Source organism: Maylandia zebra, linkage group LG18, assembly GCF_041146795.1.
Source record: "Maylandia zebra isolate NMK-2024a linkage group LG18, Mzebra_GT3a, whole genome shotgun sequence".
NCBI classification, from domain to species: domain Eukaryota; kingdom Metazoa; phylum Chordata; class Actinopteri; order Cichliformes; family Cichlidae; genus Maylandia; species Maylandia zebra.
The window spans coordinates 18715673-18730959 of NC_135184.1; the positions used below are offsets into that span (position 1 = coordinate 18715673).

A 15287-nucleotide genomic window follows, 5' to 3' on the forward strand; every position below is an offset into this window, starting at 1 on the left:
TATGGGGGAACATGCCACAGCCTATAAAGGGAGCCCACGACGTTAAAATTCTTTGACACTGTGGGCTGCTGACAGATTAAGAAGGATCCAGGTGGGAAAAAAACAGGACAAAGGGAAGTTGTATTTCCTTGTTTACCTGATTCAGTTCCCTCTCCTTAGGCTGGCTGGCACTTGCTGTTTGCTCCCTCTCAGCTGCAGTATTTCCTCGTCCTCCAGAGGGGAGCATCGCGCCGTCCTGCCTGTCCACGTTCAGTTCCAGCTCCAGCAGGTTAAGGGGTGAGCTGCAGCGTGACTGGAATAAGCGAGGGGAGGCCTGGCCTTCAGCTCCTCCAGACTGTGGCGTTGAGGACCGAGACTGTCCTTCAACGGAAGGCTTAGGGATTTCCGAGGATGGTGGGAAGCAGAATGATGGAGTTGAGCTGCCTGCTGCTTGAGGAGGAGTGAAATTGGTCTGAACGTTGAACTGAGTCTGACCGCTGAAGGAAGGTGGGAATGGAAAGGCAGCCTGAGCAAAAGGCAATGTTTGGGTGGGGAAGACCCCAGTCTCTGCTTGGTACACTGGCTGCTGTGGTGGAGGACCGGGGCCCATTACAGGGTACAGGTAGTTAGGGAGTACTAGAGCCACAATGGGGGTGACCATGGGGGAGGTGTAGGGAGCAGAATGGATGGATGAGGGGCCAGGAGTGGCTTGAGCACCCTGGCTGTCCCTAAAGTTTTGTGTAGTGGTATCTGTCCGTGGACCTATGGACTCAGCTCTGGGGTAAACCTGGAGAGGGTAGCCTGGCATCACGGTAGGGTAGGCCATGGGAAAAGCCGACTGCGTTGCCTCAGAGGGAGACCAAGATGTCTGGTTAAGGCTGTAGTTTGGAAAAGAAGGCCGCTGCAGCTGTGGTCCTTGATGGGACGCTGTGCTGTCGGAGGACTCGACCTGTTTAGCCCTCTTTGATTTGGTCTTCTTATTCCGCGTGCTTCTCCGTGTGGTTGGCTCTGCAAACGCTCCACCCTGTTTGGGTCGAACAGCAGGTGCAACTAGACGATCAAGGAAATGAAAAACAATATTTTATTTAAAGTTTTCATGAAAATTTTCCTCACGCATTGTCCGAGTGGACAATTTACAGATTCCTCCTATGAATAATAGGATAGGAGAGAGTAAAAAATATTGTTGTAAATATCATAAAAGTTGGAAGCAGGTGATCTAAACCACATAAAAACATCCTTGCTGCACCGAAACAAATATACTGTGCAGTCATAGCTAGTGGAAATATAACAGATTAAGGTTGAAACAGGGAGCCAGTCAGTAAACTGTAGAGAATATTCCTCATAATATTTCTTTGTCACTTTTTTTTTTCTTCAAAATAAAACTCCTCTAGCTTTGGGATTGATTTCAAAGTTAGTTTGTGTCTGTTACTCTATTTCTAGTCTTTTTTAAAGCTGTGTCACCATCTCCGAAGATGTTTAATCAATGGAATGAGTCATAAATTATAAATAGAGATTAAACAGGTTATAAATAGACATGGACGTAAATTGCAGTGAGCCAGAATTATCCTTCCTGTGTCAGTATGGGGTTGGTGTTTAGTTGTACCATCGCTGCCGATCTGTTCTTTCTGACGCTCCAGGTACTCGGAGCAGTTTGCTTCGAGGGGGGAGAGTCTGCGAAGCTCTCTGAAGTGACACAGAAAGGCCTGCTCCTCCTTCTGCGTATGTGCTGCCAAAACCTGCTTGGTCAAGCCCAGCTTCTTGTAGCACTCTCTCTCCTGACTGGGAGGTGAAAATGCACACGGAGGAGCCGCAAGGTTCTGGCTGGATTCGGCCACTTCCCCTGCGCCCGGTACGTCCTCTATGATCTCTGCATGAATGACAGCAAGAGAATAACTTTAATAAGCTGTAAAGCAACAGAAGGTGGGATTTTTAATGCAACACAACATTTTATTATTAAAAGCGACAAAGACAAAAGCAACATAGAGAAAACAATGCAGTAGCCTACACTGGAACATATAATGACACACTGAAAGAAAGGCTCACACAAATTGGGAACCACGTTCAAAGCCAACAGTCTGTAAAGCAACTGCACAGTTAAGACATTGCAGTGAAGTACAACAGTTACAGCCAATGAATATAGAGAAATTGGGCTGAGGTATTAAGATGAAGCGGTGCACAATCAGTGAGAGTTTTGCTGCATTTTTGCATAAATAGCTCAGTTCATTTTCAGTCGATTCACTCAGTACAGCACATAGTATGCGTTGCGATATCCTATACTACACGTGTTGTACCTCAGTCCTCTCCTTCAGAGAACAGAAGCTATAGACATAACTGTTGGTTTTGTTATTCTGAACTAAGGTGGATTATTATGTTACATGTTTGAACTGCAGAGTAGCTTTGCATGGTTTCAGTTTAAGATAATCCTTATTTAATTCATACTGGGCTTTGGTGCAGACAATCGAGCCGTTTTAGCTTTTTGCAGTTTTTCCTACTGACTGTCTAAACTCTCTGTAACTGAGTATATTTATGGCAGTCTAGTGTGTTAAACTGCCATAGTGTGTGTGCATGTGTCTTTGTCCCCCCCCATCATAAACCTTTGCAGTTATTTCAAATAGGACACAAACCCACTTCATACATACTGGAACTTGAACTGAAAATTTGCCATTGTTTTTTTTTCCTGTATTGAAGGTTTTGCTGATAAACTACAGCATCACAAACACACAGACACACATAAATCAGCACGTACACATACAGGTTGCATTTACAGTGCTGTGAGAAGCCATTTTCCTCTGATTTCTTCTATTATTGAATATTTTTCCACACTGAGACGTTTCAGATCTCCAAGAGGCAGAAACGGATTTTTTGCATACATGAAGTAAAAAGCACTAAAATATCCACAGTAATAGGTTTAAAAAAAACAATCTGTTGCATCCGTTACAGTCGCCAATATCACTCCAAATCAGTGATTTTTCAGTACTCTGTAGTGCTCTTTAAACAGAAATAAGCTGAAGAGTGTGCGATTCACATCGAACAACATTTTTTTTGTCTTAATAATCAGATACCTGTAGAGTTCCAGTATATTAAATATGCAACAATAGAGGGAATCTGGTTGGAGGTCAGTACTTTTTCACGTCACTGTACCTGACTCGGGTTGAGGTTTCTTGTCCCCAACATGCACTATGGTGCTACTGTAGCTACACTGGCTGGTTATGGACACCACACTTTCTGGTTTGTTTGGTACAGGTAGGGGCCGCGAAGTGCCCACTACCGCTGTGGCTGCGTCAGTGGACTTTTTATCTTGATCGTCCAAAGCAGAGAGACCAGACTGATCCTTCAACAAGGATGATTCTGCCAAAGAGAACAGAGAACAGGAACTACTGACAAGGAAGTGGTATTGTAGAAGAGTCTGATAGAGAAGTTTAAAGGGAAGAGTCTGAAAGCCTTAGAAGGCTGTAACTTTGCATGATAAAAAAAAAAAGGTAAGAGGTTTGTGTTATTCTTATTTTAGATGATCTGAAGTAGTGCCACATACCATTAGACAGCTGCATGCTGCTGGATCCCTTCTGTTTGTCCTCATCAGAGTTTGAGGACGTGGTGTTAGAGAGAGACTGGCATTTCCTTTTCATGGTGATGGGAACATTACAGCTCTCCAAGTACCTACAGGGATTTTTCAATCACAGAATTAGTATTTATGCTGATAATACCCGATTGTAAAAGTCAAAGACAATCAAGAACTTTAGGAACTCTGTAAAGGTTGAATTTTATAGTAACAATTCTTTCCAATTCCTCCCTGGTAAAACCATGAATGTGGACAGTAACAGAGAAATATGATACAGAGAACTTGCTGAACTTTCTTTGTATCCATTACGTATTACAGGAACATATAAAGTCCCTCTACATGGGATGGGCAATGCTAATGGCTGGCATTTTCTTCTAATGAGTCATCTCTGTACCTGATAACACTGTCCAGGCAGCTGATCTGCTGGTAGGAGTATACAGTCTGATCATTGAAGGCCAGGTCCTCCTGGAAAGAGGCTCTGCTCTCCTCCATAGGTGATCCCGCCTCCTTCCAGTTAACAGGAGCAGCCAAGTCTTTGGGTCGCACCACGGCTTGGCTCTTCTTCTGTACAGACTCTGCAGCAGACAAATTAGGCATTAGTGTCTAAGATTAATATGAAATCACATCATTGTATCAGCGACTGAACAATTTGCAAAAAATTAGCTCTGCAACCTAGCAAATATGCAGATAATTATTCACTGGACTTACTGGCATTGCTTTTTTTGTTGTCTGGCTTTGCCGTCTGCTGCTCTTCTCTCTTCTGAAGATGAATTCCCTTGCAGATTTCTTGAAAAGTTCGCTGGTAATAGACAAACAAGAGTCAATCATTTACAATCTGCTCAGACTTTTCATTCAAAATAATAATACAAGAATATTAAGACTAAATTCATATTAATCTTGGCTAAATTTGTTTCATAATCCTGAGGCAAAAGTGCTGTTACCCTGACCACATGGGTAAGGATTCACTGCAGTGAGCTGTAACAGTGACCTAATTCCCTTCCTTAGTCACTTCTTCGCCATATAATCAAGTGAATAATTTACTTAGTGGTTAGCAGCAACTTGAGGTTCAAGATTCTGAATAGTTTCACTGCCAACTGTTGAATAATCAGACGTCCATAAAGAGAAAGTGAGCATGACTCACTACTCAGTGCTCTTTAGACTACAAGCCACATTTACCTCGTCACACATACAGTGCTTTTTTTCTATACAACTCGAGAGCTTCATATCCCTTACATGCAGGGTAAGACTTGCCAGTGCACCTAACATGCATGTATTTGGACTGTGTTTGATCTGCGACATGCATGCACACGTGCCTTGTTTTCAAGGCTGCTGAACTCAAACTCGGATGCTAAACTAAAATGTCAAACAATAAATGCAGTGCATGCAGCGTTTAAGAAATAATGCATGTTTGTGGGTTTACTCACAGGTCTGGCTTTGCCCCTCATGTCCTCTTCCTCTTGATGCATCTTGTTGTACGACAGGCTCTCGTTAGAGGAGCCTATTTCAAGAAAGTGGTCGTTGCTGTGCAGACTACCATAGCCGCTGGACCCACTGTTATGAACAGGCTGGTTACATAAAAAACAAGACAAAAGAAAAAGATTAAACAGGAACAAATGAAGAGATTATTTCCAGGGACAGAGAGGACATTGCACCTGCAATAACAGTAACTGTTAATCTCCTTCCCTCGATCAATCCTTAGTCTGTGTAGGGTCTTGAAATGTTGCTCTTTCTTTTACCTTCCAACTGAATTTATTTCCTTTCAGCTTATAAAATTTATATTAGTTTTGTTTTTTTCCTCACCTGTAGCAGGAGCCGATGGATCTGCTCAGTAATCTCCTGGACGTCAGAGTCCATGGTCTTCACCTCTCTGACGCCTGAGACTGGGCCCATAAAAATGTCTTCATTCACGGGGCCCCTGGTAAACAAGCACATCTTACGTGAAGCAGCTTTGTCATCCAATTAAGAACTTGTTTCTATAATGTCACATATGCCGTGGTCAAATATTAATCTAATATCGATTTAAATGTATGTATCAACTTGTTTAGGTAATAAATACTTACATGCGGACTTTGTGTCTCCCAATAACAAAGGAGACTTTGCGGCTCCAAGGATTGACAAAACTGGACCAGCTGGTGTCTAAGATGATGTACTCTCCATTTCTTGCACAGAACCTGATGGACGAGTGGTCAAACGGTTGGCCTGCACACTGGAGGACTGCAGAGGAAAAACAAACAGATTGAGACAGGCGCTGATTTCCCCTGCTTACACTGGATGTTGATGTTTCTTCTGTCAATTTTGTGTGGGCTCACTCTTTCTGTGAATAGCCAGCATGATCGGGCGGTCACTGGGATGCAGGTGGCAGAGGACTGGGGTGCCAATCAGGTCCTGTGGGAGGTACCCAAGAAGAGGTACTGCCCTGAAACAAAGTGCAGTGTTAGCAGCCAACATCACCAAATGTTTGCACCTTTTTCAGAGATCACTTAGTTTAAATTCAGCAGTAAAAGCATTCTTGGCTTACCTCTCATCCACATCCTGGAACACACAGCTTGGAGAGTGAGTGGTGGTGAAGATCTGCTTGTCTGTTGGAATTCTGGGTGCTTAAGGATAAAAAAATATATACAGATACAGTTCACTTTAATTTCTATAGCACCAAAACACAACGACAGTCTTCTTAACACACTTTTTAAAATTGTATGATGAAGACCTTACGGTGTCAGAGAGAAAACCCCAACAATCTTCAAGAAAAAGGGAAGTTTTAAGTCTAATCTTAAAATTAGAGAGGGTGTTAGTCTTCTAAACGCTGGCTGGGAGTCACTTCCACAGGACAGGAGTCTGAAAGCTGAAGGCTCGGCCTCCCATTCTACTTTCAGAAACTGTAGGAACCACAAGTAAGCCTGCAGTTTGATAGCAAAGTGCTCCATTAGGATATTATTGTACTAATAGGGCTTTTAAGATATGACTGATATCTCGAGACCTTTTATAGGAGGAGAAGAAATTTAAATTCAGCTCTGGATTTAATAGGGAGCCGGTAAAGAGAAGCCAAATTAGGAGAAACATATTCATATTCAATATTTTTACCATCATAGCCAGAGTGGACCCTCTCAGCCAGAAGGAGGCAGCAGAACTGGTCTTCAGTGTGCACTGTATCCTGGACCTTCATCAGGTAAGGCGTCATGCGGAATGGATAGTACTGCAGGTCACCCTCACACTCCTTACCACTGCTGGATATTAGGCAAAAGAGGTAAAGTGAGCCAAACAAAGATGAGACTGGGTACATGAGTCAAGTATGCACAAATACCCTCTAGTTTAATCGCTTTTGGATTTTAGAATCTGAACACATGGGGGCGCTCTGTGGTCATTTTCCACCCATCAGTAAATAGGAGTGAATGTTTGTGTGCACAACTTTAAATAGCTGTTCTGTTTAAGGTTTTAGATCTCTGATGTGACCCCATAAATCAGACCAATACTAAAAAATATAGTTAAATAAAAGAATTCTTTAAAATAAAAGATTTAAAGAATGCTATAGAAGTCTGTGGAACATCCTAACAAATGCTAAGTGTGTTGTTAATATGTAAATGGTCTTTAACGCTGGCCTGGAAAAAGCAGCTGTTTACAGGTTTTTATGCATATGATGTCACAAACTCATTGAAAAAGCATCTAGCCTGGATAGAAAGTATGAATATGAACTAAGAGCAGGTACGAGCAGCAGATGGCCCGACACTGCATTTGACCCAGCACCCACCCACCTGATACGACAGAAAAAGGACTTCTCCTGCATGCAGTCAGGCGGGGACGACTCTGAAATGGGAAGAGAAACGTTTTAATTCAAAAGCAACACGATCCAGCCAAATGGTGGTGAGAGTCTGGTCTCCTGTAGGTGTCCAATGGTTGATTAATTCCATCAATAAACATCCTTTGGAAGCCCAGCCCTGCACTTACTTTAAATGAATTTAAACATACATGGTACACCAGCCAAAATAATTCCAGGCCTAATTGGGAGAAAGAGTAAATGATTTATGGAGTATATTTAGTCTTATTGAGCACTTTGTGTTACAAGCACCATATTCCCCACACACAGGGCTCATCTGGGATTTAAATGCAGGACCTCTAAAAGGGTCTTTGTGCGTAAACAAGATTTAAGGCACCACACTGACTGGTGAAGCTGGCCATTATCCGTTACACAGAGTCTCTCTGGGAAAATTAAATGAAGGGTATTCATTATCCGATTTCAAACTGTGTCTTGGACATTTGCACGTTTTGTTCTTTTGTGGACTTTTAAAAGCTTCCCCATTTGGCAACCCATTATAATTTCCAGATTATGCTTTAACGACTGAGACAGCTCGATCTGTTCCATATAGCTGAGTGAAAAGGGGTAAACATCAGCGGTTTTAAATGGATAACTTGAATCCATTGAACATAAACTTAATAAAGTACCTCTAAGCCTCTTCATTATAGACTCTCAGATGTTTTTCTATTTCTGTGAAGTCTTTATATAGTTCTGGTACTTGTAATGGATGGTCTGACATCATCCTCTTATTACTTGTCTGAATTTAACTTAAACGCTCAAAAGCTAAGCCCTCTTGGATAAACCCATATTTGTACTTATTTGGCTTTTCTTTTGCTATACTGTAACTGTTCTTGAAACTATTGTATTGGAAATCTGTCCTTATATTAACGTTGAAATCCCTTCTGGTGGTCCATAAGAACAATTACTTCAGAGATCTCTGTCGTCACCATACCTGCTCCAGTGCACATGCTCCAGGAGGGCAGGCGATAAGGCGTCGTGAAGCTGTAAAAGACGCTGACATCCTGCGGTGTAAGAAACTCCACAAACTTGGTGTTTCTGAACACATCTCTCTTACAGTTGAGGATGGAGGCAGCCTGGTCAGAAATGTAGACTATCCTTCCAGTGATAAGAGACACGGCAACTGCAAACATATCCTGTTGAAGACATGAAATTGTGGTTTGAGGAAAAAAATAATAATTACAAGACTTTTTCTTTGCATCTTTGTTATTGTTTAAGAGCACAAATCAGTTTTAAAAGCTACTTCAAGATCTTACATTGTTTTTGAGAGTGTACTCAGAGGTGATGCTATCGATCTCCTCTATTGTGTATGAAGACACATCCAGGCCTGAAGGCTGACTGTCATTGATCATCAGGAGCTGGTAATACTCCTCATTGGCTGAAAGAAGAAATATACACAGAACATTTTTGTCAGAATATGCTCAAAATATAAGCTCAGAGTAGATGAAAACTAGCAAAACTAACAAAATAGTATCAACATAAGACTACCAAGACAGAGCTGATGTAATAGTCTGTAATCCTAAATCTCAGTGCTATGCTGAAATGCGTCGCAAGTAAACATCTGCCCACCCATTAACATCTGCAAGCATTTCAGCAGGAATGAGGTGAGCATTTACAGATCATTACCTGGAAACTGCCTACATAAACATTCCCTCCTGCTCAAAGTTATGCCTTTATTTCTTTTTGGGTTTGGCTTTGAGCAAATTCTGTAAATTGCGCAGAGGACATTCTTGTGGCAGAAATAGGAGTCAAAAGCAAACATTTACACACGAATGTTAAGTGTTTCAATAAAAAAGTAGCTACTAAGAAGGAGGAACAGACCACAGAAACAAGAGGAACTCAGACTGACGCTTTTAGACAGTACACACCTTCCATCTGTTTCACACAGCGAAGTGCATACTTCAGGGTGTTCAGCGTGGTCGACTTGTTATTGTGTCTCTTGTCAGCAGGCAGGTGAAACTTCAGCTCTTTCAGAGTTTTAATCACCTCCTTCTGCGTCTTGGCTTTGGCAGACTCCTCGCTACTGCAAGTTGCACACATACACGCACAGCGGCGAGTCAGACAAGGAGAACAGTCCCTCAGAAAGCGATTAAATAACAGGCACAATAGCTGGTTGTGTTATTATGTAAGGTGTTCTTGTGGCCCAAAGAGTGAGAATGTCCCGTGAAGTGACAAGAAGCTTCTTCAGTTATACAGCAACAGGTGGTGGATTTACCTGCAGCCGCTGGTTGAAGGGTTGTCCTGCTCAGAGCTCAGCAGGCTGAAGGCGTTTGAACTGCTCGGTGGAGATGGACTATGGGAGTTCGAACTGTGTGGGAAAAGAGGACAGGGACAGTTTAGTTTAACACTGCAAATGAAAGTCGACATCATCTTTATTATTAGAGTGCTGGTGTATATGCTTTAAGTGATCTTTTTGTACTGTAAAGGTGGGCCAAACCAACTCATAATTAAATAACTAAACAACAGGAAACTAACTGTAAAAGAGGTGACTTTCTGTGCATATGTTTTATATTTTATATGCACTTCTTGTCAGGGCTCTGTGGGCGGGCAGGTGAAGATGTGGATCCAAGTGCAGGACTCGGAGACGGAAATGTAACTGAAAACCACAGCTTTATTGCTGGCATCAAACAAAACATAAAGTGACCACTGAGACCAAAAACACACAGGCATAATCCGAGGGTACCACGCGACACTGAGCACAGGAAAACAGAGGAAAACACAGGGCTAATATACACTGGGTGGTAATCAGGCAATGGGCAACAGGAGGGAGACACAGCTGGGAGAAATTGGACTAACGAGACAATTTCGTTAACAGAACTGAACACACTCACATGAGACACAGACCTTCACAATAAAACAGGAAACAAGAAACCACTAAACAAAGACGCAGACAGAGAGGCAGTCAGACACATGCAACTCAAACAATTCATGAAACAACAAATCCTTAAACACAGATAAACAGAAACATGAAACTAATAATCATCATCATCATCATCACCACAAGCACTACAAGAGAATAAGAAAACAATCCATAATGCACAAACACACCAAAACTTAACAACTCAAAATACTGGGTCAAACACTTCTAGAGTGATTACATCACCCAAAAGAATATTGGATATCTAATAATAAAATAATAAGTACTCTATACTCAAGTTACCTAACATAATGACATGTAACTCTTATAATAAAGGAACAAGTATACTCAAACTCACAACAGGGTTTTTATACTTGAGCTAAAGAAAGCTGCTGTTTTCTGCCTTTGTGAATGTGAATCAGTGATCGGTGTCCCAGCAGCAGCTTCAAAATAGCTGGGTTACAAAAGAAGCTCTCTTCAACTGTAAGTATAGTTAAGGTTGGTTTTCCCTCTGTGGTGACCTTACATAAATCTGCATTGGGAGTGCAGCAAAGGGGTTTGGGTCTTTACATTTCTATATGTATTTTAGTCATTGTTCATGTGGTATCCAACTTTGAACTTAAAATATTTTACTCCTGTAGTATATTAGATCAATCTGTCTCATATGGTTAGGCCAGTTTGTTAAATGCTATTTCTGATTAGAGTTCTGCTTTGTTGACCTTTTAATGTCCCCATTTATTTCTTAAAGAGTCTGTTTGAATTATTATGTATTTTTTTGTATTATTTGTGTCTGATTTTTTACTCATGGTTTCCTTGGTGATGAATTTTCTGTTAGCTCTTGAGTTTCTATTGTGACTTTGTTATTCCTGCCTCAGCATGAGTTCATGTGTTTAGTAGTTATCCTTTGGGTTCATTCCCGTTTTGCTCTGATAGTTGGTCATTTCCTGTGCCCACTTTTATTTTTACTTCCCACCTTATCTCATTGGCTTGATTTCATTCAGCTGTGTCTTGTTGCCCTCCTGTTTCCACTTCCCCGATTACCTCGTTATGCATAAATAGTCATGCCTTCCTCTCAGTCTCTGGCTCAACATCTGTTATGCTTCTCAGTGTGTGGTCCTGTGCACAATTCTGTGATTACTCTGGATAAAACGGTGTGCTTTTTTTCCTCGGTCCGTCTTCTGTATCTTGTGTTAGAGCCCTAATTCTGCACAACCTGATGTCGACTGATGCATCTATACTGTACATGTATGACCCAAGGTGTTAACCTACAAGCTTAACACTACACTAATACAATAAAATCAACAGCGCTCGAGGACACTGACTCACTATCACGCAGCTTACTGTATATAACAAGCTTACCTGGCCAAGAATAGAAATAACCTTTACAAATAGCCTCTCCAAGCACAGGTGAGTCTCTAATTCTGCTAAATATAGACTCCAGCACCCACAGCTGGTTTTAGATTGGACAGCTTGAGCATGTATTAGTGTGTGAGACTTAGAAAGTGTTTTTGAAAGCAGGCTAGATTGCAAAGGAGCACTTACTAAGTCTGTGTGCCACTCTCTGAGCACCGCAGTACATAGTTCATTTTAGTTTCCACATAGATGTTGGCAGTAATTAGAACCTGAGCTGTGTCGCAATTTTATTATTATTCTGAGTTAGCTTCAAATCGTGCTCCATGAAGGACTCAAAGGTATCAAATATTTTCAATGAAAAAAGCTGTCTCTTAATTGGGCTAGGTAATATTGCAATTTCAGTCAGTGCTCAAATTTCCATGCCAATGTAAAAAAGTGAAGCTAATTTTGTGGAAAAAGTACTCAAGTACAAGTATCTCAAAGGTGTAATTAGTTATTTTCCAGTGACACAATATTTGAAATAGACAGCATTGGTGTAAATAATTTACCTAATAACATTTTATTCTTTAGACCCTTGGTGGGTTTTTTGTTTTTGTTTTTTTACTACGACATGCACCTATTACACTTTGATGCTGCATATATATGCATTTTTTAAACCCTCTTTTTCTGAATGACCTACATATGTGTGTCAGCTGGTATTGGTCTGTCACAGATTAACTGGTATCACACCACAGTGCAGGCAGCAAGTAATCAGTCAATCCTACTATATTTGTATAGTACCTCCAAAGCAGGTAAGTGCAGTTCAAAGTACTTCACAGAAGACTGACGTGGAAATTAAGGCAGGACCAGGAGTAATAAAACCTCACAAATATGATGCAATAATAAATTTAAGAGTAAGCTACCAAAAAGTTCATCTCACCATCATTTTCCCATTTGACTATAACTCTATTAGTATATTATATGCATTAATACATACAAACACAGTATTGTTAATGTTAGGGAATGAAAAAGGAAAATATATAATGTAAATATTTAGTATTTCACCACACTAGTATCTTCAAAAGCAACAATATGTTTCTGTGCAATTTGCAGGCACCAGGACACCAAGCTGTACCAAAGAAAAGGATATCAAAAGGCAGCAAAAAATAAAATAAATGTACTCATTGATACTTTTTTGACCAATTTGATTTAAAGATAAGAGCACCTGTTCTGTTGCAACACTACAAAGTCAGAACATAAACAAAGCAGCCAGTCCACTGCACGTATTAGCCAATAAGCTTGTCTAAAGACTATTAACAGCTGTCTGAGAAACTAACTCACCTGAGCTACAACTCAGCAAGCTACTATGAATAACCTCCTTACCTGACTAAGAATAGAAAACATCTTTACGAACAGCCTCTCCAAACACAAATAGGAGTCTAATCCGGTCAAATATAGCCTTCAGTACTCAGAAATACAACAGCTGGTTTTAGACTGTACAGACTGACCATGTATTTGCGTTGAGCAGCCTAATTCACATTGTGGTAGTAAGTCTGTAGGTCGTTTAAACTAGTTACAATAAGAGCGTGCTCAAAGAGGCTAGTCTGCAGCAGGGACACAAGGTGACAATCAGGGCAATGCCATCCTGTTTAATTAGGAACTGCACAATGACTCTGTGGTTTTCTTATGTTTCACAGACATGAATAAGGCCAGCGTAAGTGGGCCTAAAAGCAGGTTTTAAAATGAACAGTTCTTTACGTGAATGAATATAAGTGGAAAACAACCCCAGTTTGGGCTTTCTGGGCCAAACTGAGCCAATCCTGTTTAAGGTTCAGAGTATTAATGGAAAAAGAAGTCACATTTCTGCAGCAGGTGTTAAAACAGATTTATCTGCATGTTTGTTTAAAATGTAACATAATGGTCCAAAACCACAGAACTGTATTTTCTACTATGTGCATACTGGCAAAAGTTAATTCAGATGAAATGTCAATTTTTAATCATTTCACCCTTTTATTACCAAAGAAAAGGATATCAAAAGGCAGCAAAAAAGTAGTTGCTGAATAACTAACAGCCAAACTATTGTCAAAAATGACTAATTTAAATCTGGCCACCGTTAAATTAATTATTTTAACAGGTCAAAGTCACAAACATAATCAAGTTTAGTGATTACAGATTAGGCAGCTGCAAAGAAGCAACTCACATGTTCTACTAGGTAAACTAACTGCTTGACAACTCAGTCCTGTGGCTTGGAGGAGATCAAAATAATGGCTTCAGTTACCGATCGGAAAGGGCAGCAAGGTAAAGTGATGAAAATATTACAAGTGTGGTGTCCACTTTAATGGATGATCATTTTTCTTTAGGTGGGTCTTTGCTGGGATGCAATGGTAAACACCATGTACTCTTAGTAACAGGTTGTAGTGGGTGGTGTTACCTCATACAGACTTATTTAAAACTACTACTTTCTGTACAGGCTTTGTTCTCCCTACCTTTTATGAGGTTTTCTTCCAGGTGTTCTGACCTCCTCCCACAGGCTAAACATTTTAGGCTAATTTGTGATTGTAAATTGGCTGTAGGTGTGAAAGTGAGCATGTGTGATTGTCTGGATCTCTGTGTTAGACCAGGGGAGTACCATGTCTCATCTCACTCAAAGTGATCTGGGACAGGCTCCAGATGAACACACAGTGAGAGGGAGAGACAGAGCAAACAGTATCCTGGCAAAGGCAGAGAGGAAGAAAGGGACAGAGAGCGAGAGAGGAGAAAGCAACCCAGAGGAAGCAGAGATCGTAACTTGGAGTATGGATCATTAAATTCCACAATTAACTTAAACTTCAACATGTTTATTATTAATTAGTTTTTGGGAGTGATTTAATGCCCACTGCCCATGGGTACAAAGAGACTGATATTAGTTTTCCTACAAACACTGGGCCATATTGGCATTTGTGTGCTAGTTTAGCTCACTGGGTAGAGCAGATGACCTATATTCTGTAAGGCTAACGCAGAGACCTTGGGTTGAATCTGCTATTTGCGGTGTCTTTTCTGGCTCTTTCTTCCAGCTTTTCTGTCCTTTCTCCACAGTCATATCTCAAAGAAGGCTAAAAAGTTCAAGATAAATATGTATAAACTGTCAAATATCAGTGGTGCACTGCACTGTATCCGCTATGCGATACTGACTCACCTGAACTATAACTCGGCAAGCTGCTATGAATAACCTCATCACTTGGCTAAGAATAGAAAACATATTATTTACAAAGAGTCTGTCCAAACACGATTAGAGCCCAATTCTGTCAAACATTGCCTTCGGAAATGCAACAGCTGGTTTTAGACTGTACAGAGTGACCATGCGTTAGTGTCGACACGCTGATTCACAATGTGGCTCTAACTCTGAGTTATTTCAATTAGTTAAAAAAAAAAAAAGAGGCTCAAAGAGACTTTAATTTTTACACTGTGCACCAGAGACAGGAGGTGATGATCAGGGTGAGGCGGTCTTGTTTAAACTGCAGAGCGACAAGTTTTTATGCGCATTTGAGAGACATAAATAACCCAGGGAAGCCATAACACAGGTAAGTTTACACTGCAGTGTGCTTAAAAACAGTGGCTCATTCTCTACGACGACTATAAAGCTATATGAACTATATGAATAGTGAGAAAAGACAACAAGAAATGTGACTTAAAATTTTGATTTTCTTTTTTAGGGAGTTGATTAAAATAGCAGTGTACGAGTGATATTCAGTTCTGGCACTACATGGTAATTATTT

At 40.7% G+C, this 15287-nt stretch overlaps 1 protein-coding gene across 6 annotated transcripts in view; it reads right to left on the reverse strand.

The window, feature by feature from the left end:
- Window positions 1–15287, reverse strand: part of per2 (period circadian clock 2) — a 35583-nt gene that overhangs the window by 8800 nt on the left and 11496 nt on the right. For 3 of the 6 annotated variants that reach the window (XM_004542689.6, XM_012916822.5, XM_012916823.5), the window contains 17 exons: window positions 9559–9651; window positions 9212–9366; window positions 8600–8721; window positions 8278–8479; window positions 7285–7336; window positions 6617–6759; window positions 6057–6135; window positions 5848–5954; window positions 5599–5752; window positions 5339–5453; window positions 4963–5103; window positions 4247–4337; window positions 3933–4113; window positions 3512–3636; window positions 3121–3327; window positions 1583–1846; window positions 137–1029 (listed from right to left, as the gene is read on the reverse strand). In XM_004542689.6, the coding sequence (XP_004542746.3) occupies window positions 137–1029; window positions 1583–1846; window positions 3121–3327; window positions 3512–3636; window positions 3933–4113; window positions 4247–4337; window positions 4963–5103; window positions 5339–5453; window positions 5599–5752; window positions 5848–5954; window positions 6057–6135; window positions 6617–6759; window positions 7285–7336; window positions 8278–8479; window positions 8600–8721; window positions 9212–9366; window positions 9559–9651 (3124 nt within the window). Of the gene's footprint in view, window positions 1–136; window positions 1030–1582; window positions 1847–3120; window positions 3328–3511; window positions 3637–3932; window positions 4114–4246; window positions 4338–4962; window positions 5104–5338; window positions 5454–5598; window positions 5753–5847; window positions 5955–6056; window positions 6136–6616; window positions 6760–7284; window positions 7337–8277; window positions 8480–8599; window positions 8722–9211; window positions 9367–9558; window positions 9652–9818; window positions 10094–14018; window positions 14087–15287 lie in introns of those variants that run through there. The other 3 variants (XM_076877053.1, XM_012916825.4, XM_012916824.5) reach the window with 3 other exon arrangements.